The sequence below is a fragment of the Dipteris shenzhenensis genome, chromosome 13 (genome assembly GCF_047967505.1).
Source record: "Dipteris shenzhenensis isolate YYH24624 ecotype China chromosome 13, Dip_SZ_1.0, whole genome shotgun sequence".
Taxonomy (NCBI): Eukaryota; Viridiplantae; Streptophyta; class Polypodiopsida; order Gleicheniales; family Dipteridaceae; genus Dipteris; species Dipteris shenzhenensis.
In genome coordinates, this window is record NC_141608.1 from 7,234,347 (window position 1) to 7,251,334 (window position 16,988).

The window sequence follows — 16,988 nt, forward strand, 5'->3', positions numbered from 1 at the left end:
GACCTCTCGCAGCTTGACCATGACGCATTAATGCACTGGGCCTACTGAAAGTCTACTCAATCTAAGATCACCACACAGACCTCCGACTCTTGTAAGATGTATTCAAATGCAACTAAAAGAATGTTACAAATCTCAATTATAGTCCACATGGCCCAAACTCTGAAAAAAGAAAACATTTCAGGGCATTAAGTGAGAAAAGAAACTTAACTTGACCAACAAGTAAGGCTGTACATGCAACTTCATTAAGCAGGCTCTACATGCAACTTCATTAAGCATGACCACAAGAGCATCGTCTGAAACAAGGAGTTGAAGTCCAATGCATAACAGAAGCATACATGCAAAATCCATCCATCCCACAAGAAATTCAAGTTCTGCAAGTTCTGCCAACATCATCCCAGTCAAGATGTTTTGATGTATTCTGAAAAAGTGCTGCATCATATCTACACTGAAAGTCTGCATTGCTATCGAAAGTATGGGCTTTGAATTCACAACATAGGAAGAGAGCAAAATTTTCAGTGCTTTCCTGCTTGGCAAGGTGGTGGTAAAGAATACTACATGCAAAAGCCATCCATCCCACAAGGGATTCAAATTCTGCCAACATCATTCCAGTCAAGATGACACACTGTCAACAGGGATAAAAGGTGCATTATGATATCTACGCTGAAAGTCAGTTCAAGGAGGATAACAACCCTGCAATGCTATTGAAAGTATGGGCTTTGAATTCACAACGTAGGAATGAGCAAAACTTCTAGTGCTTTCCTGCTTTTGACAAGTTAGTGGTGAAGAATACTACAAGCAAAAGCCATCCATACCACAAGGGATTCAAGTTCTGCCAATATCATCTCAGTCAAGGACGCATTGCCAACAGGGATTAAAAGGTGTTGCATGATATATAACCTGAAAGTCAGTTCAAGGAGGATAATAACACTAGCAATGCTACAGAAAGTATGGGTCTTGAATTCACAACATAGGAACAAGCAAAACTTCCAGTGCTTTCCTGCTTGACAAATTAGACGTAAAGAACACCACAATGAAGTCCAATAGCCCCTTTTGACTTCCCCAAAACAGCAGTAAAGACAAACCTTCTCAATGTTCTCCATCATGATGCCCTTTACTTCTGAAACCTGAGCCTTCACTTTGGCTAGTTTGTTCATCTCCTCAGGATGATCAACACAGTACTGCATATGGTCCTTCAACTTAGGCCTGCAGGATTCCCCAAACAATTCGTCTGTGGGTCAAACCAAACAAACTGCTGTTCAGAAAACTATTGATATAAAACCTTTTGAGTGTATAACATTTCACACACCCAAAGTCTCGGTCAAGGCTGTGCACAGCAGCTGTGTCAGCCTTCCCACCCCCATATCGCCGCTTGAAGTCCTCCTTGATGCGGTCCAAGAATGCAAAGGGCACTTGCCTTCCAACTGTCTCATCGGCAACGACCATATAAGCTGCAATTATCAACTGAAATTAGAACAGATACCCTTAAGAGAGAGAAAATTAGCTAAATGCCCACAGTTACGACAAACTCCACATTAACCCACGTCTAAGGACCAATAAAAATGTGCTCATCCTTTTTATATGCATATGCTTAATTCACAGAATCAAAGGAGATTTTTACAAAGATTAGAAACCAATCTTTAGAAAGTTAAAAGTACCACCAAAGATCATCTGTGGGAGGAGAAAGAGAGAGAGAGAGAGAGAGAGAGAGAGAGAGAGAGAGAGAGAGCATTGGGAGCCTCACATACATGGATCTTCACGAATGCCCCTTAACACGTAAGGGTTTCCCCTTGATGAGGGGTCTAGCACCATTTAGCAACTGCTCTCGTGCATGTCAACCTCAATGCAAGAGGAGATAGAACATCAACAACTCATTAGGCACCAAACGTCTAGGACCAAAAGGGCTTCATGCTAGCTCAAAGACTCACATTAGTTGGGCACAATGGGACAGAGGACCAGCTAGATTCACAGACTCATTGTGCTATCCCCCCTAGCAATTGAAAGAGCTTCGATAAATATGAGAGGGGCAAGTCGCTAAGGAGATCGATGCAACCTATCCTAGAGGCCTATCGGAAGGAACTTACACAAGGGGGGGCAAACATTGGTTAGCTCAATTCTCTAGGGCAAGAGGCCCCCTGAGTCCTTATCACAACTTATCACTTTAAGTTGTGCTCTTAAGAGTGTTGTCATTTACAAGAGCAACAATTGCCAAAATTGGGTTTGGTTCCCTTAGTTAGGGTCAACAGAGGACTTCCCTTTTTCTCTTACACCATCAACATTAGCAGATGCCTATACCTTGTTAGAAATGACCCAACAGAGGGTACGCACAGCGGAAGACTAATAGTAATGCCGGGGGGGCAAACATTGGTTAGCTCAATTCTCTAGGGCAAGAGGCCCCCTGAGTCCTTATCACAACTTATCACTTTAAGTTGTGCTCTTAAGAGTGTTGTCATTTACAAGAGCAACAATTGCCAAAATTGGGTTTGGTTCCCTTAGTTAGGGTCAACAGAGGACTTCCCTTTTTCTCTTACACCATCAACATTAGCAGATGCCTATACCTTGTTAGAAATGACCCAACAGAGGGTACGCACAGCGGAAGACTGATAGTAATGCCTAGGAGCTCACACAGTGTGCGTGTGGGGTGTGGAATCACAAACTAGTAAATAGACAACGCTCAAAGACAAATATAGAAGCAACACTTTATATTTCCGTCCGTCCACAAAGTAGGACAGGATACAATACCAACAGGTTCTACTACTAGATGTCGAGCACTTCTAGATCTCTGAGCCCGCGTGCTCCACCTCAAGCAAATGTAGACTCTCTGTCTAGAGTGATCCTCTCCACCTTGCTGTCTGGAAACCTGGCTAGGTGGGCAGCCCTCCTCAACTTAGTCTGCAGCTTCTCTGTACCTCCTTCACCTCCTGGATATAGGCCCAAGGTAGGTCTAGTGCTGCTCCTATCTGTTGGCTGAAGTGCTGCACTAGAAGATATGGAATGAGAGCATGGAAGTCCTCCTTTTATAGGGCGCAAGGCCACCTTGAATGGACCGACCAGCCAGCCTCATCCTGGCCAACCAGTCTGCTTGTCTGGAAACCTGGCTAGGTGGGCAGCCCTCCTCAACTTAGTCTGCAGCTTCTCTGTACCTCCTTCACCTCCTGGATATAGGCCCAAGGTAGGTCTAGTGCTGCTCCTATCTGTTGGCTGAAGTGCTGCACTAGAAGATATGGAATGAGGGCATGGAAGTCCTCCTTTTATAGGGCGCAAGGCCACCTTGAATGGACCGACCAGCCAGCCTCATCGTGGCCAACCAATCTGCTTGCTGGCCGACCTGGTTGGCTGGTCCAACCAACCCTATATAAGGGCCCTGGCCAGGCCCTTTTGGGCTGCTGCTAGGCGGCCCTTTTGTTGCTGCTGGAGACCCTCTTGCAGGATTCATACCTGCCCACAGACCCCCGCCATGCAACCATACTGCAGCTATACAGGTCCGCGCCCTGTTCAGGACCTACTGCAGGCACTGCGCACAAGCCTGCCCAAACAGGTTGCCATGCTGCGCCTCCAATTGCAGGTCCATGGCCTGACCTTTGCCTCGACAGCTGCCCACATGGCAGCTCATGTGCTGCCCATGTGGCAGCCCCAATATTTCCAGGTCTACCTCCCCCATGCTCTCCTCATATGGGGGCTTACAAATGGGGAGGTGACCATTCCAACCCCCCCTCTCACCGACACATCCAGGCCCAATGCCAACACGTCGATGATGATGCTCCAATGACTCCCGGGTCATAGTCCTCTGGAACACTTTGATGTCGAATTCTTTTCCTGGCTTTTCATCCAATGGCTCCTACTCCACCAATTCTGGTTCCGCTTCCGCACACCATCCTGATACACAGGTCCATCTTTGGTAGCACCTCCTGGCACCACCATCTTCAGTCACATTCCTGCCTTCGAACTCAAGCAATCCAGCCGTCACGATGTTCCAATTGTCCCCCTCATAATGAGTGAACAACAAGGAGTTTTCCAAGCACCATGCTCTGAGGGTCTGTTTCAACCCATCCTTCCTTTGGCAAGGTCTGTAACCAATGAATATCTCCAAATCACCAGGACCATGAACTCTCATTGAGTTCTCAAGAAAGTACTCTTCTGGCTTCAGTACCCTTTGTCCATCACCTTCCAGCAATCTACGTCTGAGATTTGAAGAAGCACCAATACTTCCCCTTCTGCCTTCGAAGGAGGGCAATTCCTTCCAATCTCGCATCACCGAAGACAAATAAAGAGCAGAGTCTCTCCACGGCATGCTATAAAGGCTCAAATGTTCCTGACATCAAGTACATACCAAACCGCCATACTACCTGTGTGCTTGCTCTGAAAGCAAACCATGGGACAATATAGGATTACACAGGCTTTTGGTGGGTGCCTCAATGAGGTAACAACATCCATCTGACCATAAGACCCTAGGGTCCTCCATGGAATCCACCCTCGTGTCTGTGTCGACAGCCACACACCTGGAAGGTACCAAGAGCTCCATGTTGTCCTTCACCTTCACAAAGGCATCTGACTCCTCGTCAACCCACACCTCTATGTCAGACATCCTCGCTGTGGTTTCTTGGTCAACATATCTGACCTTGGTTACACCGTGATGTCACGAGGAACAACTCTTCGATTACCATGTCACGAGGAACAACTTTGTATCTCCCTCAGAATCTGAGTTGAACTCCTTCCTTTTGCTTTTCTAATCCGCCTTCTTCTTTCTGCAGTCCTTTGCAAAATGTCTTGGCATATCACAGTAGAAGCACTTCTTCTTCTGCTTCCTCTTGGAAGTATCCTCGTCATCAGAGTCGTCTTTCTTGGACATGCCACCATTAGGATTGCCCTTACCTTTGCCGGTGTAATCATTCGCCAGCAGCGCCTTGCCAGTAAATAGGCAATGCTCAAAGACAAATATAGAAGCAACACTTTATATTTCCGTCCGTCCACAAAGTAGGACAGGATACAATACCAACAGGTTCTCCTACTAGATGTCGAGCACTTCTAGATCTCTCAGCCCACATGCTCCACCTCGAGTAAATGTAGACTCTCTGTCTAGAGCAATCCTCTCCACCTTGCTATTTGGAAACCAGCCTAGGTGGGCAGCCCTTCTCAACTTAGTCAGCAAATTCTCTGTCTCCTTCACCTCCTGGATATAGGCACAAGGTAGGTCTAGTGCTGCTCCTATCTATTGGCTGAAGTGCTGCTCTAGAAGATATGGAATGAGGGCATGGAAGTCCTCCTTTTATAGGGCGCAAGGCCCCCTTGAATGGACCGACCAGCCAGCCTCATCCTAGCTGACCTGGTTGGCTGGTCCAACCAGCCCTATATAAGGGCCCTAGCCAGGCCCTTTTGGGCTGCTGCTAGGCGGCCCTTTTGATGCTGTTGGAGACCCTCTTGCAGGCTTCATACCTGCCCACAGACCCCCGCCATGCAGCCGTACTGCAGCCATACAGGTCCGTGCCCTGCTCAGGACCGGCTGCAGGCAATAACCCTGCGCACAAGCCTGCCCAAACAGGTCACCATGCTGCGTCTCCAATTGCAGGTCCATTGCCTGCCCTTTGCCTTGACAGCTGCCCACATGGCAGCTCATGTGCTGCCCATGTGGCAGCCCCAATATTTCCAGGTCTACCTCCCCAATGCTCTCCTCATATGGGGGCTTACAGATGGGGAGGTGACCATTCCAACATACCTAGTGGCTGCCCTTGAAGGCCCTCACATGAGAAACCTTCCAAGTGCCACATGAGGTGGTCCCACTTATGGACCAACCATACCATGGAAGATCTTGGATTTCTCCTGACTATAAAGTCTTGATATTCCTAAGGTGGTGTAATGAAGGCCAAAACTAGGTCATGTTAGTGGGCATTCGAACTAAGGCGATTGGTGAATGGCAAGGATTTCCCCATCCTCAATGATCAACAAAGGTGACTAGTGAGTTTGCACGGAATTGCATGCCATCATTGTGGATCTTTGTTGGTTGAAAAGACAAGAACTTTCAGTCCCTCTCTCAAGTGGAACAAAGGCTGGTTCAAGAGGGGACAGAAGGGGCACACCATGCCGATACAGCCTAGATTCCCCAGGTGGTTGCTTCAAACAAGAACTTTCAGCCCCTCTCTCCAATAGAACAAAGAGGGACAGAAGGGTCACAATGTACTGATACAGGCTGGATGAGTGACCTAACAGATGCAACTTGGCTTGGATTAATGCTTCCTTCTCAACTAATGTGATAGAAGCCATGCTAAAAATGTAGGATCCCTTCAAGAAGCTACATCCTGGCCTACAAATAATTCCGTTGCATGATGTGGAGGATGCATGTGACATTGGATTCGAAAAGAAAAGAACCGCTTACATCTATATGTTCTTGTTGCTTGTCTTACACTATAGATGTCAAGCTGAACCCTCTGGAGATGATACACATAAAAACAAGTAAAAGATAGCACTATTGTAACAGTGGCAAAGCCATCATGTCTCTTGCACACATTTTTTACCACTAAATATGGATTCTTGGTTTTGTGGTAACTTTTGTCTTTAATTTGGAAATTGAGACTTGCTTTGTAGTAACCATCGTAGAGCAAGTATATTTATTCAATCCACCTTTAAGCCTTGTACAATGTGTGTGTGTGTGTGTGTGTGTGTGTGTACCATATGGCAAGTGTGTGTGGTGTGTGTGTGTGATTTGTCTTATCTTTTCCTCAGGCCACTGCTTCCTATGCATTGGGAATGCATCATAGACCTATATGGAAGAAAATTGCTGATTTATTACACCCTTTTCTGCCTGTTCCTCCTGTGGCTGACACAGACAGGCTTACGGACTGGCAATTGCAACCCTCTGCTACATGCACTCATCCTGTTCCTCTTCCTGCCTTAACCTCCATCAAAGCCTATAGGCTTCTTCAGCCTCCTCCATGGATTCAGCAATATGCTAATTCTCTGTGACATATAAGGAAGCCCCTCTCATGGTGGCGGAAGAAACTCGGGATGTTATGGAAGTGTAAAATGCCATTGAAACAAAGACTTTTTCTTTGGAGATGTATGACAAGTACATTGTCAGTGGGGGTCACACTTGCTAAACGTCGCATTGCACCATCCACATGTTTAAGATGTCAGGCTCCTTCAAAGACTGTTATTCATTTGCTTTGGCACTGCCCGTGTACTAGGATCCTCCTCAAGAGAATTTCAGATTATCTTCGGATCCGTTTCCCGAGTCACAGATTTGGGAAACATTTCTGGCTCTTTGGCAGATTTATGAAGTCTTTGTCTCAATACTCACTATTTCTCTCTTGGGTGCGATATTGGGCTCTTTGGACAATCTGGAGTGAGCATAATTTGGCATACTTGGGTCAGCAGATTCACAAGTCATATGAATCTTTCCGAGCCTCATTGCGGCAATCCTTATGCCTGCCATGAGGGTGATATGGATGCTTCTTGCATAGAGCTTTTCTTTTTATGTTTCTGATCTTTGGGATACTCTCCATTTCGGAGACCTCTCATCATGTAAATTTATGAGCATATAAATATACTGCACTGGATATTACCCCCAAAAAAAAAAAAAAGTGTGTACCATATGGCCAGCCATGGGAGCCAGTGTACCATATGGCCAGCCATGGAAGCCAACTTGAGGGCCCTAGCCAAGAGGGACTGACCTACAATGGCGGTAGCATACACTCTCTCTCTCGCGCACACACACACACACTGAAAGCAGAATTTGGGAAGGTTTGAAAGCTCCATACAGCTTCCAAAATAAGTCGAGGGAGGTACACCTCTGGAACTAGGAAATGGTGTACCACGCTTGTGCAAACAGTGATCCTCTATTGATGCCCAGCCTGGGCACCTGGGCTCTTTAGAGCTTATCATGTTCCCAAAAGATGGGCAAACAATAGGTGAGCTACCTCACCATCCCCACCTTGAAAACCGAGATATATACCTTTGTAAGACTGGAATATATCCAATCTTACCAACCTTCAACTAGATTAATTTTGGATAATTACCCACATAAAATGCTTCTTTTTTTTTTATATAACTTTACTAAATGATGCAACAAGCACAGTAATCACATGAATCGTGCCTTGCCATTTGATTTGAGATGTAAAATGACACCATTCGGGGTTGGAAATAAAAAGATATGGGCTTTAAACACCTAAATTTCTAAAATTCGGCTTTAAAAACACTACCATCTTTACACCTAGTATTTCACTCCTTTCTTGTTGGAATTCAAGTCTAGTACTTCAAATTGTCAAATCCTTGAACAGTTCCCACTATTTATTTTGATATTTCAAGCATTTGGTAGTGTAGGGAACGTTCATGCCATCTGCCTCCAACTGCTTTCAAAAACATTCAAACCCTCAGCCTGAGCACCATCTTACTTATCAAAGGCAGATGCCTCAGTGGCAATCTGATTACAGAAGTCCATGCTCCCTCATTCAATGCCTTAGATTATTGCTTTCTTCGCTTTATAGCTAGACAATGGAGTACATGAAAAACTGCACTCAACATAGAGTTTAGGTATTGCTGCTGGCTAAGCAGTAATAATTCTGGGCAGGAGCCCAAAGTGGCCACTACAACCCACTCTTGCTGAATCTTATTTAGATAAGTCACATTCAAGTTCTCCCTGGAGAACTGCCAATTCCTTCACATGTGAAATTTCTTCTTGTCTTTCCATACAAGCATTACATCAGAAACGTCAAGGCTGCCACAAGGTAGAAACAGGACAATAAAGTGGTCAGATCAGAATGCTCAAAGGTCTGATAATCCCAAGCAGCTGGGAGTCCATATTCCTGACTCCAATTATTGGGTTACCTTCAGGGTCCATACCCAGACTCTCAGCAGCCAATTGATATAAAAAATCCACTTTCTGACAGGCTACTAAATTTACTGATCCCATAGAATAATCGGAAAAACCTCACAAGAAACGACCCATAAATCAAGGGCGAAACGTAACACTTTTACTGTCTCTCCTCGTTTGCACCATAACCTCCACCATATTTGAGTAACCTCCATAATATAGACAGAGATCGAACCACGGCATTACACAGACCATTCTTAAACACATAACAGCCATAGGATGCTGCCTAAGAAAGTCTCGACATTAATTGTGAAGCATACCACACTTTTCTCAATGCTGGTTTGACAGAAATACCTAGCAGCTTCATCGTTTCTTATCAGAAATATCCCAGTAACTTGCATTTTGCTCTGCCAAATGAATTTCTAGGGGAGGGAAAGATAGTGAGAAGGCCAACAAAAAACTCAGAGACCGTCTTGTGACTTCTAATGGGGTTCAAGTCCTAAATCTTTTTAGCCCTTCTTCGTTGCTATTCTGTGCACAGAAAAATTTGTATGCAGCTGACCTTATAGTAGTCCATCCCGCGTTATGAATCAAAATATACAAATAAGCTGAAGAATATCTCCAGAGATCTACACAAAATCGTAGCAACCAAAAAAAAATACCCTGATAACATGCACAGCTTTAGGGTGGAATTGTCATCTACGAGCACTCAAAATGCATCAGACATGTGGCAACGTCTTCCAAAATGTAGACAAGTTGGAAACCGTGGTTGAGCCTGAGAACGGTAATGATAACCCTAGGAAAGGTGAACTCTCTATGTGCGTCAATGCGCACATACTTTGAAAGCACAGAGTAGCACAAGCTTCTAACACACGTGCTCCAACTACGACCTGACCCGGTCTTGCGTCCGGTCCGATGGGGCACCAAGGGTAATTACTTTAGGTACAGGAGAAAGACCGTACAACCAAGCATCTACAGACGGGGGTCTAGAACCTAAACAAAACCGTCCGGGAGAGCGACCCGGCCCGTTTAATTTTCCCGTAAGGGAGCCACCTCGACAGCAAGCCCTCGGCTTGCCGAGATCGATCTAGATCGGGTCGAAGGGATGCCAGAATACGGAAAACCGACATTAACAAAATACGTACTGAAGCCATCTTCAACAAGGTAGTTGAAGGTGTGGCGATCGCAGGTGTAGGTGAACTTGCTATTGTTGGCGGGGAGCTTCTGGAGGCATTGGACGGCGATGGTGCTGAAGTTGCCGGTGAAAGCGGAGTATTCGGAGAGGACGACGCTACCACGAGCGACGAAGCTATAGATGAGGGATTGCTGGCCCATGGCGGGAGGGGGGAGGGGAAATCTGAGTCTGAGAGGGGGGAGAAATCTGAGGGGGGGGGGGGAATCAACGGTTTGCGAAGTCGAGAGGGGGAAGGGCAAGAACCATGGAAGGGAGGGGAGATCAGAAGATTTTGGGGAAGATGAAGATGATGAAGCAAAAATGAAGATGATGACGAAGAAGATGATTATGATAATTTAATTATGAAGAAGAAGAAGAAGAAGAAAGGAACCCCTCTTTCTTTCTTTCTTTCTTTCCCTTTCTCCTTCCTTCAAGTTTCCCACATGGAACCTTCCCCCCTACGACCTTTCCTCCCTCCCCTTCAAAGTCCAACCCCTCCCCCCCCACCATCCGCGGTGTCGTCGCCAAAGTTTGGATCCTCACCGTTCAATCTAATCCTCGCCGTTGGATCAACACTCTTCCCTTATCAAAACTGGGTTGTGGGCTCATCATCACCAGAGCCTGGATCCTCCACCGTCGGATCAAATCCTCACCTTTGGATCACACCTCTTCTGTAATGGGACCTACATTGCCGTAGGCCGCCTCTCAAGGGAAAACTAACATACATAACGAAATATACAATTAGTCAATTTCAATGTGTACATCACACTGTTTGATATTAATAGGTGCCCGTGATGTTGAACAATGCCTATTCAGTATTTGTCTTGTGGGACAGATGATTGGCGATTAAGGTAAGGTAAGGCATCGTTCCATGCATAAGGGGTGGCAAATATTAATGTCTTGAGATTGTTCATCGTTCTAGAAGGTTCGTCATTCAAAAAGGTTCCAATCTAGAAAATGACAAGTCTCTAGGCCCTGACACGCTGATAGCGGAATTCTTCAGAGCGTTTTGGTCCCTCATTGGGCCAGATCTGGTGGAGATGGCCAACGCACAACAGACAAGGGCCAACTATCATAGGACATAAATAGGGGTCTGATGAAGTTGTTCCTAAAAAGGCAGAACAAGCTCAAAGTGGGAGATTGGCGCCCCATCACAATTGCCAAGGCTCTTTCACTCTAAATCGGGGATATTTGTTCCAACGTGGTAAATCTGTAGCAGCAGAATGGCTTTGTCAAAGGAAGGGACATCTTCGAGAATATACTTAATGTTTATGAAAAACTCTGGACCTAGCCTCGGCCTCACACCAGCAGCAGGTGCTAATGTTCAGGTTCGACTTCGACAAAGCATATGACTGTATCCGATGGGATTTCCTAATTGAGGTAATGACAGAACAGAATGCTGGGATGATAGAAGGGGTTTGCCTCCCATCAGGCAACCAGATAACTGTCCAAATGTTTGCAGACGACATGGTATCTTTCACCCAAGAAGAAGAAGCCTCAATGAACTCACTAATGCTCACATTCTCGAAGCTCTACTCGGTGTCCGGCTCTATCTACAATTTAAACAAGTCTTTCATCATCAAAAATAGCTTCGACGTGATTCCCGCGTGGATTGAGGATCCAAACATTCAAGTGGTTCAACATGGAGAAGCAATCAGATATCTAGGAGCCCCACTAGGGGTTGGCCTCACCCTTAGGTAGAGGTTTGACTAGTTCAAAGAGAAAATCAAAGAAAAGCTAAGGAAGTAGAACGGTATCTCGCTGGGCTGGAATGCAAGATTGTTGGTTGTACAACATATCTTGGCCGCTTCTACTCCCTACATTGCATCCATTTGGAACTTTAAGAAAGCACAATGGGCGGAAATAGAAAAGCTATTCAGAGCCTTTGTTTGGGCAAAGGATAAAGGCCAAAAGGAAGATGCACACGGTTCTATGGGAGGCTCTCAAAGCTCCTAAATCCCAGGAAGGATTCAGTCTTCTAGACGTAAGGGTTAAAAACTCGGCACTGATCTGTAAATGGCTACTAGGACTCTTCGCCAACAATGCTCCATGGATTGAAATTGTTAAATTCATTCTAGAACAAGGGTATAACCGTCACGTAAGGGCTTGGCCCAACATGACATGGTACATGAAGATCTTATTTGCCTTCCCAGCACGCATAATAGGATCAGATCTTATTGCCGAAACTACTAATTATGTGGAAGGAGGGAATAAAGCTCCTCAACTAGAAAGGTTGAGGTGGATTGAAGGGAGACGGAAGCCTTGATGAATCCATCTGGTGGTCGATTGCCTTCCGTCCCCACAATGAAGTGTTTGCACTTCATGATCTTCCAAAAGCGAGGCGTCTCCACAGGAAAGAATTGTAGGTGTGGAGAGACATGTGCGGCCCCCAGCGCGGATTGGATACCTATGGAGGACTTGTGCAAGAATTACAGACACACAGAAGGAGAAAGAGACTTGTTCCAAGCGGTCATGGACAAAATTCTAGAGGATCGGCCATTGAGCATGCAGAGGACCAATGACGACAAGTTAGCATTCTGGGCTATGGGCAAAATAAGTCTTGCGAAAATTTCCACCAGGATCATGTACAAGAGAATGATGGGTAAATCTTCCACGTTGCATGACCTCAACAGGAAATGGAATCTTAGGCATTCACAAGGGCATTTGTAGTCCTTTTGTAGAAGAGGATATTATTATCCAAGATGGGTCAATGCATTCTTTATGTAAATGTGTGGAAGAAACGATTCTAGTGGATCTGGAAATGGTGCAAAGCAGGCAAAGCGAGCTTCCTCCTCTGGAAGACCCTCCACTAATGGTTACCATTGAGAGCTCGATTGGTAAAGATTCTACCGAACCCAGTTTGTCCTCTCTGCAACAAATCCCTGGAAAACGTGTGGCATCTGATGTGGAGCTGTTAGATCACTCAAGAAGCTTAGAGAGAGGTGGAGAGAGCAGTTAGATAACTGGTCTTATCTTCAAGCAACGGTTTCCTTGGCGATATGGGATACCCGTAATCAAATAGTCTTTTGTGATAACCCTCTGATAGGTTGGAGAGAGTCTAGAGTCCTTTCCCTAACCAAAGCCAATCTAAGAGACCTCAGTTGGTTACTCATAAAAAAAGACCTGGTGGTCTGTAGGACACTTCTAGAAATCAAAGTGTGCATGGAGTGATGGCATAACACTGCGTGCAGCGTAGGCTTAGGGGGTTGATGCCCATTTTGAGCCACTTTTTGTAATTGGTCTATTAGGGTTGACCACCCTCCTTTTTTATTAATATATACGGCATGTTTTTAAAAAATAAAAATAAAAAACCTATGCATACAGTTGAATAAAGTATGAGAGAAAGTTAAAGTAATTATATGACAAAATGAAAAAAGAATGTATTTACTTGGGTAGAATTTTACCTTGTGTAGGCTACTATTTGGGTTTGGGAAAGATAGTTGCTGGTGATCGATAGTATTGCTCCACGAATTATGGGACACTTTGTATGCAAACTTTCAATGGTTAGTGGCCATTGAGCCTACTGTGAATTGTTGTAATATGTTGTCAGTTGCTCGCTTATCTAGATCGGCACGCTCTTCAACTTCAACGTTGAACCCAAAGTAAAAGATTGTTATGCAAAAGATTGCTATTCCTTTAGTATATTTATCAAGTATTGCTTGCACTTTTGTGCAGGGCAACAACTCATCTATGGGCTCCTTCATTGGATAGTCTTTGTACAATATGCTTTATTAACCCATCTACGAGTTCATTGCTTCCTCTTGGTCTATCTTGCCTAATATGGGTTGCTTTTAGCCATCAAGGGATGATATTGCTCGTATGAATCAAATCCATAGATATATTCGTGTGGTAGTATCCCTGCTCTTCTCATATGTTTATCAGTGAAAAATAAATTGCCCTTTTTTTTAATATCTTTAGAGCGCGCTCTTCCTTGTCAAATTTTTTGTATTATTTTTTGTTTGAATTGTTGAAACAGCAACAAATAACAAGGAATTGATTAATAAAATTATAGAATAATATTAAATAGATTGAATCTTAGAATAATAGTAATGCATATACAAATACCTCTTTTATGCAAGCCATGTTTGTCAAAAGAGACACGGGCCTGGAAAAGTGAATGAGTTATACAATAAATAAATCTAGTATTTTTAGTTTATTTTAGAGCCAAGATTTGAGAATGGTTTCTTGAAATGTATAAGCATTTGTACAGTCATTAAAATTATCGTATTAAGCAATGGATGATGCATGGATATTACCATTTATCAATGTATGGGGGGGCATACTCGCTCAACTATGTTTTAATCGTATTTGTTTTGGACCATGGAGGCTAATTAACTTATGTTTATGCATGGATCAATTAATTTATTTAGGTTAATTTATTTATTTTAAGTTATGTCTAAGAGGAGTACACATTATTCAAGAGGGGGATTCGAACCCACAATGTGTTATTTCCCACATATGAGCCCTACCACTAAGCTATAGAGTAGAAAAGCATAATGGGTGCTAACTAAAATAATATAAATGGTCCTTCTTCCCTCTCCCCCTTTAGTAAGTGCCTTCTTCTTTTTAAAGCCCCCTTCAAATGGTCCCTATTCCCCCTCCTCCTTTAGCAAGTGCCTTCTTCTTTAATGCCCCTTCTTAAGTGGTCCCTTTTAATTGAAACTCCCCCCTCCCCCCTTTATCCCTTAGTTTAATCATGCCCTTTCCCTCTTCCTTTTCACCCCTCTTCTCTTCTCCACAACTAATTAATGGGAATTTTCCATTTTCAATGTATGGGGTCATATACTATCCCTTTTAATTGAAACTCCCCCTTCCCCCCTTTATCCCTTAGTTTAATCATGCCCTTTCCCTCTTCCTTTTCACCCCTCTTCTCTTCTCCACAACTAATTAATGGGAATTTTCCATTTTCAATGTATGGGGTCATATACTATCATTTTCAATTGCATTGTGGGTGTAGTATATAAGGCATGGGCAAGAAGTCAACTATTTCAGGTTTTAGAGTTTATATATCAAGTTTGGACAATGCATGCAATAGAAGATCCAAGCAATTGCACAATGAAAACTCAAATCAACTGAGAGACGAGATAGTTGAAAATTCCCTTATTATGCTTGACTCTGAGAACTATCAATGATGACTCAATCAACAACAACGCATCCCTACTAGGCTTTTTGTTATGTTACAACCTCAAAATGATCCAAAGGATCGATGATACTATGGACCCTAAAAGTTGCTACAGACAGACTAGACTAAAGGCACGAGCCTGGACAAAGAGAGTGAGATCATAGCCTTGAACCAATATTTGAAGACCGCCATGACTCCGAACTATGCGTGTCCTCTGAAAGAAGCGTCTCGTTGTGAGTATGTGGAGGTGCCTCCCTAACCAATCACCACGTGGCTTCCATGTAGTCAAACCACTAGCCATGCATGCCCTCATGCGTAGGACAAGCCAATCAGCTTCTCCTTCCTTTCATTGACCTATCACTAGCAACTATCAAGTCTTTTTTTTTCCCAAGTCATGAGACCTCCCTCCAAACCTTTCAACTAGAACATGACCCAATGAAGGTTTTGCTCCAACAATCCCTCCCTAAAACCGAATGGGGGAGGAGACGAAAACTAAGAACAACACATGCTGCATCACCTAACTCACGAAAAGAATACTATAGAAGATAACCAACAGGAGGACACTACTATAGATAATCCCAAACTCTGATGACATAGCTACCTTGATTCAAAACAAGTGTATCACCAAGAATCTAAAATGCCCAATCACCATCCATGATTGCAACAAAATCAATGCTCTCATTTGAAGAAGATTCTTCAGCCATGCATGTTTTTGTTTTCTCATCCTTTTGTCGTTTCCAGCAATGTTCTACAACGTGTCCATGCTTTCCACAATAACCACACGACTTCTTTTTCTTGGTACTATTTGAATCTTTCACACCATAAGCCGATTCTCCAGCTGGTTGAAGAGACTCCTCTCTTTTCTCTTCACTCAACAAAAGTTCCACATAATCTTAAAAATCTTCCTCATCATCCAAACGAATAATTTGTACCATGTCAACATACTTAGGAGGCACACACTTCATTAGAATCACTTTATGATCTTCCTCTTCAATCTTGGACCCAAGTTTGTTGAGCTATTGAAGTAGAGCCTACATCCGATTTAGAAACACTCCCAGAATTTTGGTCTCACCCATCTACAAAACATATAGCTCTTGCTTCAAACAAGCACTCGAGTGCTTCATCTTGACTCCAAACAGCGTCTTGAGTATCACCCAATTCTCTGCACCTGTCTTTGTAGTATCCAAATGATGAAATAAATATGCTCCGAGGGCTCAATCCATCATACCAATCACTCGTTCATTTTTTTGTTCCCACACAAGGATCTTTTATGCCTTGTGACCACTAATCTTGGGTCTCTTCTGATACTACACTCTAGAGATTCTTGTGCATGAACCACGACTTGGTCAACAATTGCCAACTAGAGAAGTTTTGTCCATTGAATGTCACAACACTAGCCTCTCCCTTAATCTTCTTGAGAGAATCCATAATGATCATGTAAATGAAGAGTAAATAAAGAACGTCTGGAAGCACGCTTTAGCCAATACGTCGATTGACAACCTTCTCCTACAACAATTTTTGCTCCTCATTCTTTTGTAAATTCATGGGAAGACAAGCTTTTTCGACCCGTATTTCTTTCAACTTGATCTTTGTGACATGCAAAACTTAGCACGCAAACTCAGATGCACAAAATCCTCACAAACCAAGCTCTGATACCACTATTAGGTTTTAGAGTTTATATATCAAGTTTGCACAACGCATGCAATAGAAGATCCAAGCAATTGTGCAATGAAAACTCAAATCAGCCGAGACAAGAGATAGTTAAAAATCTCCTTATTATGCTCGACTCTGAGAACTATCAATGACAACTCAATCGACAACATCACATCCCTATTGGGATTTTTGCTGTATCCTTGAACCGATATGTGAAGGCCACCATGACTCTGAATTGT

General features: G+C 43.8%; 1 protein-coding gene across 1 annotated transcript in view; it reads right to left on the reverse strand.

Moving 5' to 3' along the window:
* LOC147894968 (vesicle-associated membrane protein 721-like) overlaps nt 1-10,368 on the reverse strand; it is a 32,048-nt gene extending 21,680 nt beyond the window's left edge. Inside the window, exons 1-3 of the mRNA XM_087383500.1 lie at nt 9,946-10,368; nt 1,307-1,448; nt 1,083-1,203 (exon numbers count right to left, since the gene is read on the reverse strand). Of these exons, the coding sequence (XP_087239626.1) occupies nt 1,083-1,203; nt 1,307-1,448; nt 9,946-10,135 (453 nt within the window). The 5' untranslated portion in view covers nt 10,136-10,368. The remainder of the gene's footprint in view (nt 1-1,082; nt 1,204-1,306; nt 1,449-9,945) is intronic.
* Nucleotides 10,369-16,988: the final 6,620 nt, after the last annotated feature.